This window comes from Schistocerca serialis, chromosome 2 (genome assembly GCF_023864345.2).
Source record: "Schistocerca serialis cubense isolate TAMUIC-IGC-003099 chromosome 2, iqSchSeri2.2, whole genome shotgun sequence".
NCBI classification, from domain to species: Eukaryota; Metazoa; Arthropoda; class Insecta; order Orthoptera; family Acrididae; genus Schistocerca; species Schistocerca serialis.
Genome location: NC_064639.1, coordinates 48,068,362 through 48,093,492, shown reverse-complemented (window position 1 = coordinate 48,093,492; position 25,131 = coordinate 48,068,362). Strand labels below are relative to the sequence as shown.

Sequence of the window (25,131 nt, the reverse complement as noted above, 5' to 3'; positions counted from 1 at the left end):
AAATGAGTAAGGTATCAGTTGACCTATTCTTGATAGTATGGTCATTCAAGGTTTTGCACACATTCGGTTGTACAAAGATGGGGAAGAAACCCAGCTGCGTCCTGTTTAAATGTAAGAAATTGAGCCTGTTTCGAATTTAATTACAATATATTCATGACTGGCTGATTTGCTAAATAAATTGTGAGGCATTTGGCAGTGACAAGTTACAATTCTGTAGATATAAATGAAAGATATATTGTCTAAGTTTGTGGTGCTACAATGTAATTTTTATTTTACAGATTTATTTCTTAGGGTCAGAGTAGCCAACAAATGTGAGAGTGCTGCCATGTTTATGAGGCCGTCTTTCCCGTCTTGCAGTGAACTCTGTGCTGAGAGTGTTGGACAGCGCTGCCACCATCAGAGAGGTGGGCTACAAGCTGGACTCTATGCCGGTGTGTTTTGTGAACAGTGCTCTGTCTGCATCTTGGTCGTGCCACTCTCCCTGCATCTTTCTTTCAGTCGCCGTCCAGTTGTCTCAACAGCGTGTAGTACGAGTAGGACGCCTTCATCAGCTGCAACACAGCACAACGGCAAGGGTTAAACGGTTAAACACGAGAGCAAGTTTACTACTCTGGGTCACTCTGCATTTGAGGATGATACCACTAGAGCAAAGTGTTACGTCGATACATAAAACCATCACGTCATACTTTCCGTACAAAATTACGCAAAAAAATTTTAGATTGTTTAGAAGAGATAAAAGGAAATATTTTTTACGCAACAAAAATGTCACAAATGGCCCGTTTCTCTCTAGGGATACATGAAGAATTTGAAGATATGATGAGACTGTGTTCAAACTGCCGTTTGACGAATATTGTTTTAGAGATGTTGATGAAAATGTCGTCCGTTTACATCAATGCTCAACTTGCAGCTGTGTGCTAATGATTTTCTAACACAATACAGTACTTTTCACGGCCATCTGGCAGGATCAGACCCTTCGTTTCTGTAACGCGTTCAGATGAGGATATTGTCCTACCTGTCAACCACCAGTCGAGCAGAGATAAGGTTCCAACATGACGAGGTCCTACCACACATTGCTGTTGACGTGAGAGAACATTTAGACATGTCTTCCCCAATTATTGTGTGTCTGGGAGAGGTGAGCCAGTACCGCGTCCACCACCACGTTCTTCAGACTGCACTCTTATATCTTTATTTTTGCACGGTGGGGGGTGGGGGTGGGGGGAAGAAAGGGGAGAGGAGCAGACGACCTGTTTTCGTATGAGACAGCAATAGATTCTCTAAAAACTCTGGTAGCCATTTAGCTGAAGCCGCAGCCATTATTCGTGGACCACCTGCTTGTTTTGAGCTTGTTAAACAATCATGAGGACGCAGGTGCCATAACGTACATCCACATGCAAACGGACGACATTTTCAGCAACATCTCTAAAACAATATTCGCCCCAAGGCAGTCCGAACACCATCTCTGAGCATAACTCTCGTCAAAATTTTCTTCGACCGCTTGCGATGAAACGGTGCACCTGTGACATTTTTATCACATAAAAATGTGTGTTTCTGAGGGTATTTTTACAACTTCAAGAAATGCGTTTTTTTTCTTTTTCTCTAGCTTTGTTCAGGTAAAACATCGTCAGTTAAAGATATTTACAATTTGATTTGATTTGTTTTCTAAATCGTCGGCCGGTGTGGCTGAGCGCTTCTAGGCGCTTCAGTCTGGTACCGCGCGACTGCTACGGTCGCAGGTTAGAATCCTGCCTCGGGCATGAATGTGTGTGATGTCCTTAGGTTAGTTAGGTTTAAGTAGCTCTAAGTTCTAGGGGACTGATGACCTGGGATGTTAAGTCCCATTGTGCTCAAAACCATTTTTTTGTTTGTTTTCTAGATCGAAAAACAGTTCGTTGACAAATTGTTCGTTTTTTCGCCAACATTAGGAAGTGCCGTCTGCTAGCGCGTTTTTGGTTTCTTTCTTCGTTAGGGACTGATAATTGTGATCTAATTTTGCGCTGCTTTTCAGAACTAAGTGTTTCTGAAGTTTAACACATCACAATTTCGTACATCACTGTTCACTGTTTATTTGTATACTTCTAAGTGTATCCCGGATTTGGTAGTTTAGCCAACATTACCACTGGTCTTTTTGTGATCTATGTTTGTTCCTCCCTCTGTAGTCATTATATGTGTTTTATTCTGTTTCATGCGGGAGGGAGAGGAGCGAACATGAGTGGATAGTAAGTCATCAAGTGCATAGTAGTGTCATGAAGACTGACTTACAAGAAAAAGATGAAGGACTACAGGTGAAAAGATACTTTCGGTAGGAAGGGGGGGGGGCAGTGATTACTTCATTTATGTTATATAGCGACTGGTTTCCAATATTTGTTTAGGCATTAAGTGACTGTCTTTTAGTTTTCATGCGTTCTGTATACGCAATTCTGTTTGGAAAGGGAGAAGGTGCCTGCATTTACTGATTCTTATGATGTTTCTACCTTTTTCAGTAGTGCTTGGTCTGCTGCCATTCCCACTTAAGATGATCTACAAATGATGAATGGTCTGATGTGTTCTTTATATCTTGCGTCAAGTGTCCTGCCACTCATCCCAATGTACGTTTTCTTCCAGTCTCTGCAACTGAGCTGATACATACCAGATTATTGGTATCTGTCTGGAGTTGATTTCAGTTTCAGGATGCGTTTTTGTATTGAGTTGTTGTTTTGCGAGCAACGTTTATGTCTAGTTCTTTGAATATGTTATCTATTTTATGTGCGAATTCGTTATGCTGGATCACTGTATGCCATTCTTTTGTGGTTAAGCAGGTTGTAGGTGTTGCTGCGGTTTGGATAGTTTTTTCATTATTTATATCTTTATTTTTCTGAGTAGTTTGTCCTCCAGTCTTACTTAGTGCCTGTTTTTAATGCTGTTTGTTTTTGTAATGTCCAGCTCTTTTTGTAATCAAAAGTGTTTAGGGGGATACTGTTCAGTCTGTTTAATACGTATTTGATTGCGACCTATTACTGATCCTGCAGGTGGTTTGAGGATACATTTAAAAGAGTTTCACTTGCTGTGGGTTTTCTGCATGTGTCAAATATTCAAATAAAAGTGTCACAGACACTTATAAACATTGGAAGCCAGACACTGTATAAAATAATTTAAGTAATCACGTTTAAAAAGGTCTTTCCCTTCCTTCGCCCTCTCTCACTCAATCTCCCCCCCCCCACACACACACCACACAAAAATTTGAACTCAAATCACTACTCCTTCATTTCTCTTACACAGTATATAAATACACAATAACATAATGAAATAGACTAAAACACATAAAATGAACTACGGAGGGAGGAACAAATGTTGATCAAAGAAAGACCAGTGGCAATGTTGGCAACACTACGAAACCCGATACAGACTTAGAAGTACAGAAATAAACAGTGAACAGTGGTGTACGAAATTGTGCTGTATTAAACGTCAAAAACGCTTAGTTCTGCAAAGCAGCGTAAATTTGGCGGAAAACCGAGCAGAAATTACCGTAAATAAAACCAATAATTTGTTAAATAACTGTTTTTCGATCTAGATAACAAATCAATATCTTTAATTACACACCACCGATGATGCTTCACTTGAAAAAGCGAAATGTGCATTGGGAGACAAACACGCAATTTCTTGTAGTTGTAACGATGGAAATACCCTCAGAAATTGTAAAGCAACTACGGACAATACGGCCACAGAAATGAAGAAAAAAGTATATATTTTTTATTCTTCTTAACACACTAACATTTTGCGTTTTTAGCTTCACTTTACGACATTTAAAAGCAAAACGGCCTATAGTCATACAATGAAACAGTGTCATCTGCAGACCCATTAAATCATATTATCTGTTGAAAATCAGTGTTCAACGTTAGAATGAAACCATTTTCTTGCATAGGTTGCTACTTTACTTGGAACAAACTATCACTTTACATGAGTGGCCAATTTCCACATTTAATCCATCTTGCAAGCAACAAAAATGAAAGTTTGATTATATGGATCAAAAATATGATTTAGTACCAAAACATTGATTATTTCATAAAGCCTAACCTTACTATTTTCGATCCATCTTTCATGTTTAACTTCAGCCAGATCAGTAGATGCTCCGAACCCATGCAACCTCGCCGGATATTATCAAATTCTTTACTGTTAGAAATACGCCACCACCACTGGCGACTAACCTACGCTTACAATAAATATTACAATATGAATTTAGGATTTCACTGCCATTCATTTCCGTTTTCCATCTGCGTCCTGTTCTTAATACTATGAAGGTTACAATGTCTACATAGTATTAGGAACAGAATGTTGATTGAAACCGGAAGTGAGAAGCAACGAAATCCTAAATTCAGATTGGAATATTTATCGTAAGCATCGGTTGGCCGCTAATTTGATATCTAGCGAGGTTATCAAGGTCTCCGAACTTGAATTAATCTACGTGAAGCTAAATATCAAAAGTTGGTTGAAAATTGTAATCGGATGCCGCCTTTATAGATCACATGCGTGAGGGGTTGTAGTGGTAGAGCACTTCAAAGAGAACATTTCAGAATTTCGTGAGTAAGTTTCCTGATCATGCTACTGTAATTGGAGATGACTTTAACATAACTGGTATAGATTGGGAGAGTCATGCTATCAACTGTGGTGTCAGACACAGGGATTCATGTGACTTCATTGTGAATGTCTTGTCCGAAAATGACTTCGAGAGTATGTCTAGAGAACCAATTCCTGAAGGTAACGTCTTAGATCTCCTAGCAATAAATAGGCCTGAACCTATCAACTCACTTGACGGAGAGGAAGATGTGAGTCATTATAAGGCTCTGATATCATCTATAACTACAATTATTACAAGGAATGTTAAGAAAGGCAGGAAACTATTTTTTCTTAGCAAGAGTGAGAGGATACAAATTGCAGAGTATTTGAGTAGTCAGTGACAAATATTCAGCGCTGGGGACGAAGACGTGGAGCAAAAATTCAAAAACATTGTTCAATATTCCTTAGACAAATACGTTCCGAGGAAAGGCTTTAGGTATGGAAAAGTCTCACAGTGGTCTAATATTCGTGTCAGAAAATTGTTCATAAAAAAGAGAACTTCATTTCAGATTAAAGAGAAGTCAAAACGTAGCTGAACCAAACAAAATGACAGTAAGAAGAGCAATGACAGAAGCGTTCGACTTTGAAAGAAAAATTTTGTCAACTCATCTGATAAAAAACCGTAAGAGATTTCGGTCTTACGTAAAATCAGTAAGCGGTCCGAAATCATCTGCTCAGTCACTCAATGATCACAATGGCCCCGAAACGGAAAAAGAGAGAGAGAGAAGATCGAATTACTCAATTCAGTCTTCCGAAATTGTTTCACCGCGGAAGATCGCAACGGTCATCGTACGAACTTCAAAATGGCATATATTGAGATAATTGACCTCACAATACAATAAACAACTACAATCGCTTTGTAATAGAACGGCACCTGGACCAGATGAGATATCTGTGAGATTCTGCAGAGATTATGCGAAAGAACTTGCTCCCCTTCAATCAACTGTTTATCGTAGGTCGCTGAAGTAACGAAGGGTACCTATCGATTGTAAATAAGCGCAGATTCCCGTTTTCAAGAAGCGCCGTAGAACAAATGGACATAATTTTAGGCCTAAGTCGTTGATGTCAAACTGTTGTAGGATAATGGAACATGTTGTATGCCCATGTATTATGACGTTTTCGGAGAACGAAAATCTACTCTATAAAAATCAAAATGGATTTCGGAGACAGAGATCTTTCGAAACTCAGCTCGCCCTGTTCTTCTATGAAATTCGCAGCGCTGTTAATATCAGTTCTCAGGGTGATGTCGTGTTTCGCGACTTCAGGAAGGCATTTGACGTTGTCCCGCACTGCTGTTTAGAGAAAATCATTCGAGCTTACCGAGTATTGGATCATTTTTTGGCTGTATCCAAGACTTCCTTGCAAATAGATTTCAACACGTCGCTTTTAACAGAACAAAATCGACAGGTGTAAAGGTAATTTCAGAGTACCCCAAGGAATCGCTACTGTTTACAGTGTACATAAGTGATCTAGTAGAATGCGTCGAAAGCTCTTTAAGGATGTTCGAAGTGATGCGGCTGTCTCTTAAGACAGCAGGTATTTGCAGAAAGGACTTACAGATGATTCATGAATGGTGCAGGCTCTGGCAGTTAACCCTGACCGTAAACAAATGAAACATGTTGCGCATACAGGGAAGAAGAAATCCACTAGCGTACAACTACACTATTGACGACCAGTTGCTAGAAACAGTAACCATCGTAACATATCTTGGAGTATCTAGCCGGCCGGCCGGCGTGGCCGAGCGGTTCTAGGCGCTACAGTCTGGAACCGCGCGACCGCTACGGTTGCAGGTTCGAATCCTGCCTCGGGCATGGATGTGTGTGATGTCCTTAGGTTAGTTAGGTTTAAGTTCTAGGGGACTGATGACCTCAGATGTTAAGTCCCATAGTGCTGAGAGCCATTTGAACCATTTATCTAGCCAGAATGATCTTAAGTGGAATGACAATATAAACAAAATACGTAGTAGGAAAAGCAGATGGCAGACAGAGATTCATAGGAAGAATCTTAAGGAAATACAATTTATCTAGTAAAGAAGCGACTTACAAGGTGCATGTTCGACACATTTTTGATTGTTGTTCATCATTCTAGGATCCTTACAAGGTAGGACCGACAGTAGAGAAAGAGAAGTCCAACGAAGAGAGGCGAGTTTGGTCAAGGGATCGTTTACTCGGCGCGACAGCATTACAGAGATGCTCAACAAAGTCGCAGACGCTACAAAAGAAGTCCTGTGCTTCACAGATAGGATTACTATTCAGCTGTCGAGAGAATACTTTCCGGGAAGAGTCGGATAATATAGTAGTTCCTCTCATATACGCCTCGCGAAATGACCACAACGAGAAATTCGAGCAATCAGAGCTAATACAGAGGTTTTCCGGCAGTCGGTCTTCCTACGTACCATTCGCGAATGGAACAAGGAAGGGGGAGGGGGTGAGTTAATGGTACCAGAAGCACCCTTGGCCATGCACCATCAGATTGCATTTAAAGAATTGATGTAGATGTAGATTTCAGAGTAAATCGACTATTGTGAGCTACAGTTGCCAGTCCTGCAGATTTTGGTAGAAATACTTTGTTAGGAAAATTTTTGACCTTACTTGCTGTGTAGGAAGTGAAGTGGTTAGTACGTTATTTCTGTACTCTTCTTTTTACTATCCAGTTTCTCCTAAATAAGTGTTCGAAAGTGCGATATCGATCTAAGAATAGTCTTATCAAATCGACTGATGTGTTTCGTGTGTATTATCATTGTCATCCTGAGTTCCATGTATTATCATTGTCATCCTGAGTTCCATGCAGTTACTTCAGCATCAGTGTATATTGTAAATTTTAGCTGTTTTAGAGTTTGCTAGGTGAGTTTGCTCGTGAGTATACCCTTGAGAAAAGAAAAATTCTACATTATGAGTAGTTTCCGAATATTAGTGCATTTCATCCCAGGTTTTTCTTTTTTATAACACAATACACATTCTTGTGACGTGTTGGCGTCATTTCGTAAAGGAGAACTGTAATAATTGCAGCGTAACAGAATCTGAAGTTAAAAAGGAATCAGTTAGGTTAATTTTAAGTTATTCGTTTGTTGTTCAGGAAAACGTTGCATCGGACTCTCTGGAGACCAACTGGTGTATCGCATCTGTTACTTACTGTTCACGTTGTTGTTGTTGTTGCTGTTGTGGTCTTCAGTTTGAAGACAGCTTTCATGCAGGTACCTACGCCAATCTATCCTGTGCAACCTTCTTCACCTCTGAATAACTACTGCAACCTACATCCATTTGAACTTGCTTATTGCATTCATACCTTGGTCTCCCTCTACAATTTTTAGCCACCATAATTCTCTCTATTACGAAGACGACGCTTCCTTGATCCCTCAGGTTGTGTCCTATCAACTGATCCCTTATTTTATTAACTTGTGCTAAGGTTTATTTTTCCCCCTATCATTCAGTACCTGCTCGTCAGCTACTCGACCTATTTGTAACACGAAGTAAGTTTGTATATTATGTAACTGTGTATCTGCAATTATGGAGAGTGTATTCATTGTTAGTTAAAGTCCTTGATTTGTGACAGGAAATTAGTGTCTCGAAATGTACAGTCGTGCTCAAAAGTATCCGAACGACCTAAATTGCATTTCGCCTAATTCACATGCAACCCACATATCGCAGCTGTCTAGCAGGTGCTCTAATCGCCCCTCGGTACAGTCGTTTGACTATTGAAAATGGTACTAAAAAGTCACCACTAGAAAACATTGCTCTATATTGCAATAACTCAAGATGTAAAGTAATACCACGAAGCTTTGCGTTGGACAGGGATTCGCACACAGGTCCTAATCGGATTGATATCGAAGCACAATCAATTGTGACATATCGGATTTTCTCGGCAGTAGCTAGATGTTTTCACTGAAATGACGAGACGAAACATTAATTTTTTCTTTCCCAGGATTCCCACCCGGCACCAATCATTGTTATATTCTAGACAAAACGAACGTCAAATATGGGTTTGTTACGCCAGCAGCGACATATGAGCATGTTTGAACTAGAAATAATGTGACGAAGAGTTCAGTGTTGACTGGGAATCGAACCCCACACATATCGTTGTTGACTATACACAAAGAAACATCAGCTACCGAATTTTTCTCCACCAGCACCTCGGAATAACATCCTTGAACTTATAGTGATCTCGCAGAGAGTTCTGTGTCTCACTGGGAGTCAAAAACGTGACATATCATTAGTCTTGACAACGAATGAAAATACATTGAAAAACAAAATTACTATCCACCAGCAGATAGGTATTCTCATGCTAGAGCGTGATAATACATAATGAAAACTTTAGTGCCGTGCCAGGATTCGAACCCATTCTTGCGCAATATGTGGAGATGTTGAGGAATCTGCAGTTTTGAACAAACAACAAATTGTAGTCGAGCTGTATTGTCCCGAACGGATCTGACGGTCTGACTTGCATTCCCAGGTCAGAACCAATTATATCGACACACAGAAGCTCAAATAAAAGATGGGATACGTGTTCTGTGACCATACATAGCGTTTGTTTCGTCCCTAGAAATAAATAACTAGTGTAAGAAAGGTTACTGGTGATAGAGGTTCTACATGTCGCCACTCCTAACGTCTACTTCGTAGAGAAGGAATATCTCGTTTAATGTGAAATACAGACCACAATGCCATTAGAACGTCTTCACTTGGACTTCTTCACTTGGCGTAGCCAGTAGAGAATAGAATCTGTCTCTACTTATAAAAAATCATCGGCAGATGTTGACATCGAACCCAGACCGCAGAAATGCGAACCTTACATCAATCCAACAGACCACCGAACCATTTTCCCTGCGACTCATTCTTCTACCATAACGCCGTTGTGCCACAGTGGATGAGAATTCTGATACGCAGACTTGCTGTAGTTGTTTGCAGCATGTTCAATAAATTCATTTACTTGGTTGACCGAATCGCCATGACCTAGCTGCCTCGGCTACCAACTGCATACATTCGACTCTATTTTGTAATCACCCAAATAAAATTATTTAACTGCCACCTACACAGAGCTGCCAACAGTGTAGGATGCAGAAATTTAATTAGGAAGTGTTCCTTTCCACTAGAGCTATTCTATTGCGCTATCTGTTTGTTGAAAAAATCATGCAGCGCAAATGAAAAGCTGTAACTGTCTGTCTCTCAGAAGTCTAGATCTGGCTATAAGCATTATCTGACAGCACTATGGAATGCAGAAGTTCTGAAGGAACTGTTGTTGACTTCAGGGGCTGCTGCAACTGCAAGTAAGCTAGTTGGTAAGGATAAGTGTCGTACACTGTATATACGCTGACGCGAGTTCGAGTACACTCACTGCTGCATTTTTTAAAACGCGATTCTGCTGCCCGCTGATGTAATCAATCTAATGGAACTTTGAACATAATTCCCTTCACTTCTCAAACCAAAATAGTCGCATGTGGAAAAATGGCTAACGTCTGCGACATTTTGTTCTTTTCAGGTTTAATAGACGGCCAGGCAGCAGAAGCATCTCGAAACTTTTGTGTTATGTATGGGGAGAGCGCATCGTGCCAAAATACCTTAGAAAAGTATTTTCTACATTAGCCGTCGTGTGGTAGTGCCTTTTATTCTTAACTGCATGTGCAGTGTCAGGCTGTTATAGATAATATCAGAGAAATCGCATGTATCGTTGATGATTAATTTCTCTCTCATGTTTACCATTGTTTCAACAACACTAAAAAAAACTTACGAAAACTGTAGACTGTATTATAAGAAATAAAATAAAAGTACCCACGTTAATCTCATGACGAATGTCTGTTTTAATAAAACTTAGTATCTGTACACAAGCGTGCCTCTATCGGCACGAATTAGTGAAATACTACTCACTTAGATTTCGATTGGGTCTGTGTTTAATTGGTATGCTGTGTCATACTCAAGAGATATGCAAATGTGGCATTTCATAAATGAAGTTATGCATTCCTAGAAACCAAAATTTACTTGCCAGCAGCTGAAAAAGGCGTTACATGTTGTGCAGCATTGTAAGTTTTTCACCATTTCACTATTAGCCGAAAGTATTTTCTTGCAATTTTACTATCGATGTTTGATCTGACTGCTTGCAGCTCTTTCACGGAAGGGAAAGTCACATATACTGGAACTGCGAACCATAGCAGAAACTTTTCAGCAGGTCAGCACATTACCACAGAGCTAGCAACGACATTTAAGGCTTGGCTTCGTCTTATGAGACAAATAGTGGCTAGAACTCGTAAACCGCTATTTAAAGAACGAGATTAGTTGCGATTTCCACGTGCAACGACTTTCCTGACCTGAAAACCGTGAATTTACAATCTTTTGCTACACCTCAAGCAATAACAACTCAGATTATTCAATGAAAATGACATGAAAAATCAAGTGAACTTTGAGGCTTAATTCCGTCCACACCAGGAAGTAACTCGTCGATCACAGCGATGAGTTACAATACCAGCAGGAAGAAGACGAACCGATGTGATCCTACAGCGGGCCGGGAAGTGACCATAGCTGATGTCTCAAAGACGCGGCTGCTACGGCCTGGAATACGTACTCCGTCTGATTCATACTGCTGTAACTGGGTTTAGGGACTGGAGCGTAGTTACTAATAATACTCAGAACTGACTGCAAACTAAGCTTCATAAATCAGTAACTCTCATAGTTGTTTTTATATTTCTTTCATAAGTGTACTCAAAACCAAGAAACTCATTCACTGGCGTTTTCGTGCCTCGCCGATAGTCAAGGAAAACAAACAAATCAAAATAAAAAAAGAGTGTGTGTGTGTGTGTATGTGTGTGTGTGTGAGAGAGAGAGAGAGAGAGAGAGAGAGAGAGAGATAAAAATAAAAAAAAAATGAGTAAGAGAGTAAAAAATTGTTGTAAAGAAATTGAATCATGGTATGTAAAGAAATCTTTCATTAAAATGAAACTTTCCACATCATTACGAAATGTCCTACTGTGGAACAAGTACTAATCTAATTAAATCTAATCTAATCATATCATATTGCTGACTAGCCATTAAGAGTCACGTATTACCGAAATTTTCGCCAATATCAGTAACCAAATATAAACTTGAAAATAAAAGACGACGGGTTTTGTAATAAACCGGGACTCCCATAAAGACCCTTTTGTCCCTGTTAACTAACCACGAAAGATGTCTGATATACTACCATTCAGAAGTAACAGAGATGCAGCGCATGATGTGAACTTCTGTGACGGAGATACAAAACCAACACGTAATCGGATTGTTAACTAAGGAAAATCGAATGTTACGTACCGGTTTTTCTTACCAGCTGCTATGTGTTTGGATCTAAAATATGGATACAAATTTTTGTGCCTGAGCGACAGTCGTACAGCACACCTCCTTTATCATCCACGAATATAAATTAAGTATGAGTTACATACTCACCAACAGTAAGACGATTGCGTGTTTGACCAAAATAACAACAACAATTGCTATTGTTGGGAACACATGAACACACATTAAAAACGCACGTTAATTTTCACTAGCAGGCCGGTGTGCACTTGATGGGGCTTGAAATGAAATTATGAATATTTTTGTACTGGATCAGGATTCGGACCCACATACTTACATTTGGAGGAGACCTAGAGAAGATTGCAGTCTTGGGAAAAGGAACGAAATTATTGAACTATACTGTTCCGAGAGATTGAGATCCTCGAAAGAGGAGATACGAATTCTAATCACAGTCCAGCACCAAATTGTTCAATGTCTATAGTCCAAACAAGTACAAGTAAAATAAGAGCCCTCTTCTCTTAAATGGTTATCGGTTCATCAAATAAAATAAAATTTTCTAATGTATGTAAGTTTACTGGCGACAGAATTCTGTTTACCATGACTTCCGCCTATGTCATTTGCCAACGTAAACCGGCTCTGCCTACTTGGTAATGAAGGAATGTGATGTTTAATGCGGATTCTGGATTATAACGTCTTTGTCTTGAGGTTACCAGTGGTAAAGTAAATCTGTTTGTGCTTCTTAAAAGTAAATGCCTGAACCCGCGCATTGCACCTGTGATAGTTCGTTCCCTCAGACCACTGTGGCCACATTTCCCAGCCCCAGGAGTGTGCTGTAACTGATTATGTGCTTAGCTTACAAAATTAGTCACGGTGGAAAAAATGCGAGTCTATTAAGTGGTCAAGAAAAAGCAAGCCTCGGACGCGGAGATTATGCTATTCTCATGTCAGCAGGATGTAAGGACTCTTCTAGGCATCATAGCCTCGATGTGAAGCCATTTTGAAATTTTCACTAATTCAGCTAATTTCTTAGTTCGAGAACATCTACTGTAAATGTGAAGTTACCGGATAATTCGATTATTACCGTCATTATTACTATCATTTTCTTCATACTGCTGCTGGAACACATGTGCTTGAAGATCATTTAATGTCTTTTGGTTATTATAGAAGCAGTTGCGCAAGAATAGGTTCTTTCCCTGTCTATGGAATCCTTTTCACGTTAATATCAAACATAAGCAATTACTCGTAGATTACATTAAAACTAAAGTAATTGTTGAAGACGTTGCCTGATAACAAAAACGCGCTGCCTTTCTTAATTTACTTGCGCCTAGAAATGGCTGTCGAATACTGCCAAACCAAAAGCCAGGGGGTTTTACTGCCTTCCGATATACGTCCTTCCATATGAATTGTTCGACGCGACCTGTTTCAAGTTGTGTATGACAGAATGTTTTAGAAGATCAATTGTTTTCTTTTGCAATAAACAGAAGGATTTTCATTCCAAGCTATTCAACTTCAAAATTTTCGCAATATAAATTCAAATTCAATACATTTGCTTCTATAATGTAGGAAAGTATTTCGCAGTTGGAAAACCCGCATCCGACTCATTGACCTTACACTTAGTCGCTGACCATAAATTCTAGCTCAGAGTGACACCAATTTAAATAACCTAATGTATTTTTGGTCGGCAAGAGTGGCCGAGCGGTTGTAGGCGCTACAGTCTGGAACCGTGCGACCGCTACGGTCGCAGGTTCGAATCCTGTCTCGGGCATGGATGTGTGTGATGTCCTTAGGTTAGTCAGGTTTAAGTAGTTCTAAGTTCTAGGGGACTGATGACCTCAGAAGTTAAGTACTTAGAGCTCACAGCCATTTTTGAAGACTGTTTGCCAGTGCTCTTTCTCACCGGAAAATACTCAATTCACTCACTGAGCTCCATAATTGTACTGTAACAGTATTTTATGTGTGTATACAATGAATACGGATGGTAGAATTTAGTGGTGCTCTCTCTTACACTTCTTTATACAATATTCCTGACCTAAACGGGCCCTTTATCAGTCAGATTGATCTTTTCGTCTGATAGCACTGCGTAAGCGTTTTGTCTAAGAGGTATCACAAGTAGTGTTCCTGTAGTTATGGAAATCATTGATTGAAAATGAGTTTAACACCAATGGGTACAGAACTCCTAAATATTCCAAATGGTTATGAACCTGAGTTCATCCACAAACTTAGGCGTATTTATAATATTGAGGCTAGACTGTGTATCCTTATCTTCCTTGACTGGGCATTGGAAGGTGTTTACACACACATACACAATACTATGAATACTTCGAACGCTATAGTTAACGTTGCTGTCATAAAGTAATTTTGTTTTCTTAATTCATCTGTGTCTTCAGTGTGCAATAGGTGTTGTAGATACAGTCTTAGACAAAAATTTGTCCCGGCGGAGGTTCGAGTTCTCCCTCGGGCTTGGTTGTGTGTGTTTGTCCTTAGGATGATTTAGGTTAAGTAGTGTGTAAGCTTAGGGACTGATGACCTTAGCAGTTAACTCCCATAAGATTTCACAAGCATTTGAACGTTTTTTGAACAAAAAATTTGACCGCCGAGGAGTTCACGTAGACAATACGGTCGTGCTCCCCTCAGAAATCTATGTCCGGCAATATGGTCCATCTGGCAACATTGTAGACTGCAGCACTTCCCAGAGGAGTTCTTTACTGAAGTCTGAGTACATCACTCTTGAATACGACCTTAGGTTTGAGGTAAAACGCGAGACTAGCTAATACGACGTCAGGCAACCGAAAGCACACATCGACAAAATTTTTGTCTCCCCTTTCCTCTCGGTGCTGAAGCTAGGAGTGTAATTGAAGTGATTCTACAATATATTTAGCTTTCTGTCACATTGGTCATTACCCATATTTGAAGCTACCCAGAGAAAAAGTAAGTTGCCAGAATCGCTGTTAGCGAATGTCTACAGAGAGTTCCTAATTGCTGTTGTGGAAATTTAGCATACAGGTCTAATAGTAATCAAGAGGTTCATTTGCTTGATAGTTATCACCCTGGCATATCAGTCTTAAGTGAAGAACAATATTGAAATTCGTATCGTTGACAGTAGTTTCGAACTTCTTCAAAGCCGCTTGTATTGTGAAGTACCTTGGCAGACAGAGAGCCGAGATCTATGACCATTAACACAACTTACTGAGTCGAGCTACCAAGAGGACTTGATGTGTAAAGGTTTTCTTCCGATTTCGTTACAGAATTTTTTCTGGAAATTCTCAGCTCCATCAAATTAATAATAATAATAGAAAAAGCTCGCACACGCTGGCCTCTACCACGGTTAGAACAGACGACTCTTTGAGCCATTGCAACGCGAGACACGGGAGGTACCACGGGTCTACGGACACACTTCTGCCAGCACGCCACTCTCATTATGATGTTGGTCGCTCAGCCTCATACTGCATCGTGAAAGATAATAAAAGTCATCACCTACGTGAAGAATAGCATTTCTTTAGCCAAAAAATTAAATTTCCTGTCACAGTGCCTCAGTTTACATAAGGATTATACAGCATGAGTCATTCAAATGGAAGTGGAATATCAAGTGAGTTTTGCGAGTCAATTCAGTACCATACGCGGAAGTGAATGTACTGTCAAAGTGTTGCAAATGTTTGTAACGATGTTGCCAATTCTCAGCTGTGCTAGGAACAGCTCTGTAGCAGTATGCGAGGAGAATCCCGTGCTCGTGTCATAGGAGGATACGGATAGGAGTAGCGGGGTTTGGTTAATATGCAGCATTTTCTCCTACCAGTTGTGTCAAACATTTATGTGCATAGTCTTCCATCACGATTACAGCTTTCCACAAAATACATACGAGTAAAACACTTTCCTTGTTACTTTGTGACAAAATATTATTTCAGTACAATAGTAAGTCTTTGGAAATCAACTTTGCCTACCTGTCACGAAAAGTAAGATAGCAAACACTTCGCACCTCAAAATCGTTTGCATCTATGTGCAGTCTTGTGAAAGTACAAGTAGAATTTAAGGAATTGCATGAGAATGTAGAAAAATGTTGGTGCGAATGGAAGCTACACAGTTAACTAATTATTATGTGTTACATAACAGCCGGCCGAAGTGGCCGTGCGGTTAAAGGCGCTGCAGTCTGGAACCGCAAGACCGCTACGGTCGCAGGTTCGAATCTTGCCTCGGGCATGGATGTTTGTGATGTCCTTAGGTTAGTTAGGTTTAACTAGTTCTAAGTTCTAGGGGACTAATGACCTCAGCAGTTGAGTCCCATAGTGCTCAGAGCCATTTGAACCGTTTTTTTTGTTACATAACAATCAATTCATCTGAAAACTCAGAAGAGAAGAAACTATAAATTATGCCCATTAAGACAGATACTAAAGCGCAGATGCGGGCACTGTGCAGATCTGCGCTTTTTCATCTTCAGATCTACACAAATAATCCATACTAAGCAGCTTACTCATTGCTTTCGTAATGGGTCCCTCTTGTTTAGTCTTCCAATGATGAACTGGATCCACACCCATGAATCTGATTTTTTCTTTGTATCCTTCTATCTACTATCTTTGTATGTTATTGCTCATTGTTCAAAAAGCAAAATATCATGTCTGCTCCCACGAGGTATTAGAACGAGGTCGCAAGACGGCTAACGAATTCTAATCAAAATACACTGAGACGCCAGTTGTCATGGTGTTAAGTCACCAGAAATAGTTGAGTATTATTACCTGCATCACCGGCATCCCATTGTCGTCTTCTCTTACTGAGATTTAAGTATTACCCTGAATACAAGACACCGAGATAAATGTGTATACTCTCCGTGACGAAACATCCCACATTCCATTCATCCTGATCCATTCGTTAAGTGCATCGGCAGCAATAAGTGATAGGATAGCTGTTTTGACGAGACGAATAACAATGGTAGTAATAACAAATCAGTAATCAAGGATGGTTACTGTATTACAGACAATTGTTAACTATTAACAAAATATTCAAGAAAGGTTGAGTGTTTAATTGGCGCACTGCATAGGTGTTCTTACCACTTTGTTACTGAATTCTGTTCTGATTGTTTGCAGAGAAAAAAGAAAGAACCCTGTAGCTATACATATCGCTAGTATAACGAGATATTACCTGTGGTGTCACCGCCAGACACCACACTTGCTAGGTGGTAGCATTTAAATCGGCCGCGGTCCGGTAGTATACATCGGACCCGCGTGTCGCCACTGTCAGTGATTGCAGACCGAGCGCCGCCACACGGCAGGTCTGGAGAGACGTCCTAGCACTCGCCCCAGTTGTACAGCCGACTTTGCTAGCGATGCTACACTGACAAATACGCTCTCATTTGCCGAGATAATAGTTAGCATAGCCTTCAGCTACGTCATTTGCTACGACCTAGCAAGGCGCCATTACCAGTTTATATTGATATTATTATTAATGTACCGTCAAGAGAGATGTACACCGATTATGGATTAAAGTTAAGTATTCCAGCAACAGCGTACCTTATTAGCTATATTAATTACATTTAACTGTTCCAGACCTCACGCCAGTCTGCGTGTAATTAAACGCGTGCATTTCGGCCTCCTCTAGCAACACGGTGTTGGCTCTTCTGCCAACACAGCATTACCTATCAACTATCCTTGCTTTTCATCACTAGACAAACATGGCGTCACCGAGCTGATATTTGAAATACATTTCTGTTTTGTAGAATGAAGGCTTTCACGACCGGATGACATAGCTGTTGATATACTTTTCGGGATGTGAGGTCGTGGTCCAAGAACTTTTCTGCTCCTTACGTTTCGTCCAGGCTGCGCTGGACTTCCTCAGAGGCGCTGCTCCGCTGAGTCTTGCCGACTGACTGGTCGGGTGTCTGAGAGCGACTTATATATTGTAAGAAAGGGGGCGTGGTTCAGGTGACACGTGATGAGCAGTGAAAATCCACAGCAAAGATAAGGTTGACTATCGATTACCACCTTGTCAAAGATAAAAATTGTTAGCAATTTTGTAGAGCCACTGTCCATATATCGCTAAGTTTCATAGCCTCCTCTTTCCTATTAAAATTATCGTGATATTTATAAATTTCAATAGCTTCTCTATATAGCCGTGGATAGTAATTTAACGTTGTAGATAAAACTTCGTTATCCGAAAACTTCACTTGGTGGTTGCCTGGTTGAAGAGCATGCTCCGCTACAGCTGATTTTTCTATTTTTCCAAGTCGACAAAGACTTTTATGCTCTTTCAGTCGTGTGTTTACGCTTCTTTTGGTAGTACCAATATAAACTTTACCACAGGTACATGGAATTTTATACACACCACATGTCGACAGGGGAGGGCGTTTATCTTTCACAGATCGTAGTACTTGACCTATTTTCATTGTTGGTTTAAAGACAGGTTTTATGTCACATTTTCGTAAAATCTTACCGATCCGATCTGTTACTTTTTTAATAAAAGGGAGAACTACTGTATTTTTCTGTCGGTGTGGTTGATTCTTATCTTTTAGTCTTCTATTCCTTGGACGCAAAATTCTATTTATCTCTTTTCTTGAGTAGCTCTGAGGAAGTCCAGCGCAGCCTGGACGAAACGTAAGGAGCAGAAAAGTTCTTGGACCACGACCTCACATCCCGAAAAGTATATCAACAGCCATTTCTGTTTTCTCCCTCTGTCTCTCTCTCTCTTTTTCTCTTTCTTTTTATTTTTTGAGAAAATCATCGAGAAGCGCGGGTAATAGCAAGTAGGCATATAATCTATTTACATTTATTTTCACTGGAATACACAGTGCAAAAATAGATCTTTTATGTGTATTATTGCGTAATTCCAATTATTGACAGTCTGTTCGTGAGCTTGTTCGCGTTCAGTGGGGTAAAACCTATCACAGAAACAACCAAAACACAAATATTTCTTGCACCATGCGCAACACACAAAAGGAATCTCGCTGCCCTGACATGTTGTCCGATATATTGCTCGGAAAATATATCTGATTCATGTTGCTAAATACAACTCTATCAGATATCAATTTGGATGCGTACGAAGTGTATAAATGTATATCTTGAAATACACAGAAAGGCACAAAGAGGTATTCGACTGAAACATAGCCATGACCAAGATTGTAAATGGGGTCGACAGCATCGTCATCTACCAGCTTGACAACTCGAACGGTGACAGTGCTCCGCCGGTTACCTACGTTTACTGGTATCAAAGTTACAGCATGAAAACACAAAAATGTTAATAACCCGAAGATCATTAACTTTGGAACCCGTAGTAAATTAGTCATCAGTCGGAAGACTGGTTTGAACCCCACAGTGCTTTAATAGGCACGGTCGTGTTGGAGGTGGCATGCCGTTGCTTTCCTCCGACCTTTGAGTTGACTTACCTAGCCAGTTTAACGTGGCTTTCGGACCACAGTGCAACTCGGTATTTTTCACATCAACAAACAATGCCCGAGGGGAAATAAGTGTAAAATGCCACATAAAAATAGTGTGACTGACCAGGGATCGAACGCGATACCTTTGTGTGCGTAGTCTTCGTCTTTGGCACTTTGCCACAACGTAACAGATAGAACCGACAACGGACTAATAAAATGTTTTAGTTGTAGTCGCTCTTTAGGTGTACAACATTGCAAATAAGATTGTCCAGCCTCAGTTTTGGCCTGGATTTTTTCAAAAGCTCTAAGGAGTGTCAAGCTGAAAGCTAGAAGGTCCATGCAATATTTGATCAAAATCGGTAGCGCACATGTCAGAATCTCTCCTTGTGAGACTTATTTACAAATCGTAAGTTTGTGGTGACTGTTTCCCCCCAGTTCCCCACAATGCGCGTTCTAAGCGACATACAGCAATGTATGCAAAATTAGTTTCTGAGAGCAACGTTAACTATAGCGATCGAAGTATTCATAGTATTGTATACGTGTCTGTAAACGCCTTCCAATGCCCACTCAAGGCAGACAAGGATACACAGTCTAGCTTAAATATTGGCTTGCTCTGAGCACTATGCGACTTAACTTCTGAGGTCACAAATCGCCTATAACCTAGAACTAATTAAACCTAACTAAGCTAAAGACATCACACACATCCATGCCCGAGGCAGGATTCAAATCTGCGACCGTAGCTCGGTTCCAGACTGTAGCGCCTAGAACCGCACGGCCACTTCGGCCAGCTAGCTTCAATATTATAAATACGCCTGAGTTTTTCGATGAACTCAGACTTAGGTTGATAATCATTTTGAATATTTAGCAGTACTGCACCCATTGGTGTTGAACTCGTTTTCAACCAATGATTCCCAAGCTACAGGAACACTACTTGTGATACCTCTTGGACAAAATACTAACGCAGTGCTATCAGACGAAAACATCAACCTGACACGAACTGGGGGAAGTTTGTTTTACAACCTTCGTACCTGGATAAAGAGCTTCTCCTATTTGAGATATCTGCGAACGTTGCTGCATAAGACGATTTAAAAAGAAACTAAATTCCTTCAGCTATGACAGTGTTTAAAGAAATCGTCTTAACGGCACTAAATCGTGGTTTGTGATTCGTTTAACGACCGTACTCTGCCGCAGTTCGCTGATTGGAAGGCAAAAAGCTTACTGAAAAAATCACAGAAGGAAAAGGGGGACGAAATGTCTCCCACTGGAAAGTCATGTTGTTTTATTTAAATGATTACAAAACCACGTAAAACGAACAGTGAGGTTGTCAGTATAAGCACACTACTGTTGTCAGTATCAAGTTGCACTGCCCAGAGCATGTAATGATAAAGGGCCTGTTTAGGTCACTCATTTTGTATACAGAAGTGTAAGAGAGAGCACCACTAAATTCTACCATCCGTATTCATTGTATGCGCACAGAAAATTGTAGAGCCCAATGAGTGAATTGAATATTTTCAGGTGAGAAAGAGCACGGGAAAACAGTCTTCGCTACATTAGGTTATTTAAACTGGTGTCACTCTGAGCTAGAATTTATGGTCAGCGACTAAGTGAAAGGTCAATGAGTCGGATGCGGGTTTTCCAACTGCGAAATACTTTCCTACATTACAGAAGTTGGATACCTTGGAATGAAAATCCTTCTGTTTACTGCAAAGAAAAACAATTGATCTTCTAAAACATTCTGTCATACACAACTTGAAACAGGTCGCGTCGACCAAATCATATGGAAGAACTGACAGCAACGTATATCGGAAGGCAGTAAAACCCCCTGGCTTTTGGTTTGGCAGTATTCGACAGCCATTTCTAGGCGCAAGTAAATTAAGAAAGGCAGCGCGTTTTTGTTATCAGGTAACGTCTTCAACAATTACTTTAGTTTTAATGTAATCTACGAGTAATTGCTGATGTTTGATATTAACGTGAAAAGGATTCCATAGACAGGGAAAGAACCTATTCTTGTGCAACTGCTTCTATAATGACCTAAAGACATTAAATGATCTTCAAGCACATGTGTTCCAGCAGCGGTATGAAGAAAATGATAGTAATAATGACGGTAATAATCGAATTATGCGGTAACTTCACACTTCACAGCGGATGTTCTTGAACTAAGAAATTAGCTGAATTAGTGAAAATTTCAAAATGGCTTCACATCGAGGCTATGATGCCTAGAAGAGTCCTTACATCCTGCTGACATGAGAACAGCATAATCTCCGCGTCCGAGGCTTGCTTTTTCTTAACCATTTAATAGACTCGCATTTTTTCCACCGTGACTAATTTTGTAAGCTAAGCACATAATCCGTTACAGCACACTCCTGGGGCTGGGAAATGTGGCCACAATGGTCTGGTGGAACGAACTATCACAGGTGCAATGCGTGGGTTCAGGCATTTACTTTAAAGGAGCAAAAACAGATTTACTTTACCTCTGATAACCTCAAGACAAAGACGTTATAATCCAGAATCCGCATTAAACATCACGTTCCTTCGTTACCAACTGGGCAGAGCCGGTTTACGTTGGCAAATGACATGGGTGGAAGTCATGGTAAACAGAATTCTGTCACCAGTAAACTTACTTACATTAGAAAATTTTCTTTTATTTGTTGAACCGATAGCCATTTAAAGGAAGAGGGCTCTTATTTTACTTGTACTTGTTTGGACAATAGACGTTGAAAAATTTGGTGCTGGACTGTGATTAGAATTCGTATCTCCTCTTTCGAGGATCTCAATCTCTCGGAACAGTATAGTTCAATAATTTCGTTCCATTTCCCAAGACTGCAATCTTCTCTAGGTCTCCTCCAAAGGTAAGTACGTGGGTCCGAATCCTGATCCAGTACAAAAATATTCATAATTTCATTTCAAGCCCCATCAAGTGCACACCGGCCTGCTAGTGAAAATTAACGTGCGTTTTTAATGTGTGTTCATGTGTTCCCACCATTCGCAATAGGTGTTGTTATATTTGGTCAAACACGCAATCGTCTTACTGTTGGTGAGTAACCAACTGATACTTAAGCTATATTCGTGGATGATAAAGATGCGCGGTAGATGTGCTGTACGGCTGTCGCCCAGGCACAAAAATTTGTATCCTTATTTTAGATCCAAACACCTAGCAGCTGGTAAGAAAAACCGATACGAAACATTCGATTTTACTCTGTTAACAATCCGATTACGTGATGGTTTCGTATCTCCGTCACAGAAGTTCACATCATGCGCTTCATCTTTGTTACTACTGAATGGAGGTATATCAGACATCTTTCGTGGTTAGTTAACGGGGACGACAGGGCCGTTATAGAAGTCCTGGTTTATTACAAAACCTGTCGTCTTTTATTTTCAAGTTTAGATTAGCTATATGATTAGATTAGATTAGATTTAATTAGATTAATACTTGTTCCATAGTTCATGAATTGGACAATGGTTCAAATGAGCACTATGGGACTTAACTTCTGAGGTCATCAGTAACCTAGAACTTAGAATTACTTAAACCGAACTAACCTACGAGCATCACACACATCCATGCTGGAGGCAGGATTCGAACCTGCGAGAATAGCGGTCGGCCGGTTCCAGACTGTAGCGCCTAGAATCGACGGCCACCCCGGCCGTTATGAATAGGACATTTCGTAATGTTGTGGAACGTCTCATTGTAATTTGTTTGTTGCGCTCGACTATCGGCGAGGCACGAAAACGCCAGTGAATGAGTTTCTTGGTTTTGAGTACACTTACGAAAGAAATATAAAAACAGTTATAAGCGTTACTGATTTATGATGCTTAGATTGCTGTCAGTTCTGAGTATTATTAGTAACTACGCTCCAGTCCCTAAACCTTGTTACAGAAATGCGAATCAGACGCACTGCGTATTCCAGGCCATAGCAGCCACGTCATTGCGACGCCAGCTATGGTCACTTCCCGGCCCGCTGTAAAAACATCGGTTCGTCTTCTTCCTGCTAGTATTGTAACTGAGATTTGGCAACAAGCCAAGGTATGTTTGGCATCGCTGTGATCGACGAGTTACTTCCTGGTGTGCACGGAATTAAGCCTCAAAGTTCACTTGATTTTTCATGTCATTTTCATTGAATAATCTGAGTTGTTATTGCTTGAGGTGTAGCAAAAGATTGTAAATTCACGGTTTTCAGGTCAGGAAAGTCGTTGCACGTGGAAATCGCAACTAATCTCGTTCTTTAAATAGCGGTTTACGAGTTCTAGCCACTATTTGTCTCATAAGACGAAGCCAAGCCTTAAATGTCGTTGCTAGCTCTGTGGTAATGTGCTGACCTGCTGAAAAGTTTCTGCTATGGTTCGCAGTTCCAGTATATGTGACTTTCCCTTCCGTGAAAGAGCTGCAAGCAGTCAGATCAAACATCGATAGTAAAATTGCAAGAAAATACTTTCGGCTAATAGTGAAATGGTGAAAAACTTACAATGCTGCACAACATGTAACGCCTTTTTCAGCTGCTGGCAAGTAAATTTTGGTTTCTAGGAATGCATAACTTCATTTATGAAATGCCACATTTGCATATCTCTTGAGTATGACACAGCATACCAATTAAACACAGACCCAATCGAAATCTAAGTGAGTAGTATTTCACTAATTCGTGCCGATAGAGGCACGCTTGTGTACAGATACTAAGTTTTATTAAAACAGACATTCGTCATGAGATTAACGTGGGTACTTTTATTTTATTTCTTATAATACAGTCTACAGTTTTCGTAAGTTTTTTTTAGTGTTGTTGAAACAATGGTAAACATGAGAGAGAAATTAATCATCAACGATACATGCGATTTCTCTGATATTATCTATAACAGCCTGACACTGCACATGCAGTTAAGAATAAAAGGCACTACCACACGACGGCTAATGTAGAAAATACTTTTCTAAGGTATTTTGGCACGATGCGCTCTCCCCATACATAACACAAAAGTTTCGAGATGCTTCTGCTGCCTGGCCGTCTATTAAACCTGAAAAGAACAAAATGTCGCAGACGTTAGCCATTTTTCCACATGCGACTATTTTGGTTTGAGAAGTGAAGGGAATTATGTTCAAAGTAACATTAGATTGATTACATCAGCGGGCAGCAGAATCGCGTTTTAAAAAATGTAGCAGTGAATGTACTCGAACTCGCATCAGCGTGTATACAGTGTATGACACTTATCCTTACCAACTAGCTTACTTGTAGTTGCAGCAGCTCCTGAAGTCAACAACAGTTCCTTCAGAACTTCTAAATTCCACAGTGCTGTCAGATAATGCTTATGGCCAGATCTACACTTCTGGCAGACAGACAGTTACAGCTTTTCTTTTGCACTGCAAGATTTTTTCAACAAACAGATAGCGCAATAGCGTAGCTCAAGTGGAAAGGAACACTTCCTAATTAAATTTCTGCATCCTACACTGTTGGCAGCTCTGTGTAGGTGGCAGTTAAATAATTTTATTTGGGTGATTACAAAATAGAGTCGAATGTATGCTGTTGGTAGCCGAGGCAGCTAGGTCATGGCGATTCGGTCAACCAAGTAAATGAATTTACTGAACATGCTGCAAACAACTACAGCTAGCCTGTGTGTCAGAATTCTCATCCAATGTGGTGCAACGGTGCCTCGGGCATGGATGTGTGTGATGTCATTAGGTTAGTTAGGTTTAAGTAGTTCTAAGTTCTAGGGGACTGATGACCACAGATGTTAAGTCCCATAGTGCTCAGAGCCATTTGAACCATTTTTTCCTGGGAAGGAAAAAATTAATGTTTCTACTCGTCTTTTCAGTTAAAACATCTAGCTACTGCCGAGAAAATCCGATATGTCACAGTTGATTGTCCTTCGACATCAATCCGATTAGGTCCTGGGTTCGAATCCCTGTCCAGCGCAAAGCTTTACCTCACGGCGTTTCAACTAGGTTACTTGTGA

The 25,131-nt window shown here is 40.3% G+C and overlaps 1 protein-coding gene across 1 annotated transcript in view; it reads right to left on the bottom strand.

The window, feature by feature from the left end:
• Nucleotides 1-415: 415 nt before the first annotated feature.
• Nucleotides 416-25,131, bottom strand: part of LOC126455431 (odorant receptor Or2-like) — a 107,100-nt gene continuing 82,384 nt past the window's right edge. The window contains exon 5 of the mRNA XM_050091180.1: nt 416-551. Coding sequence (XP_049947137.1) covers nt 495-551 — 57 coding nt within the window. The 3' untranslated portion in view covers nt 416-494. The remainder of the gene's footprint in view (nt 552-25,131) is intronic.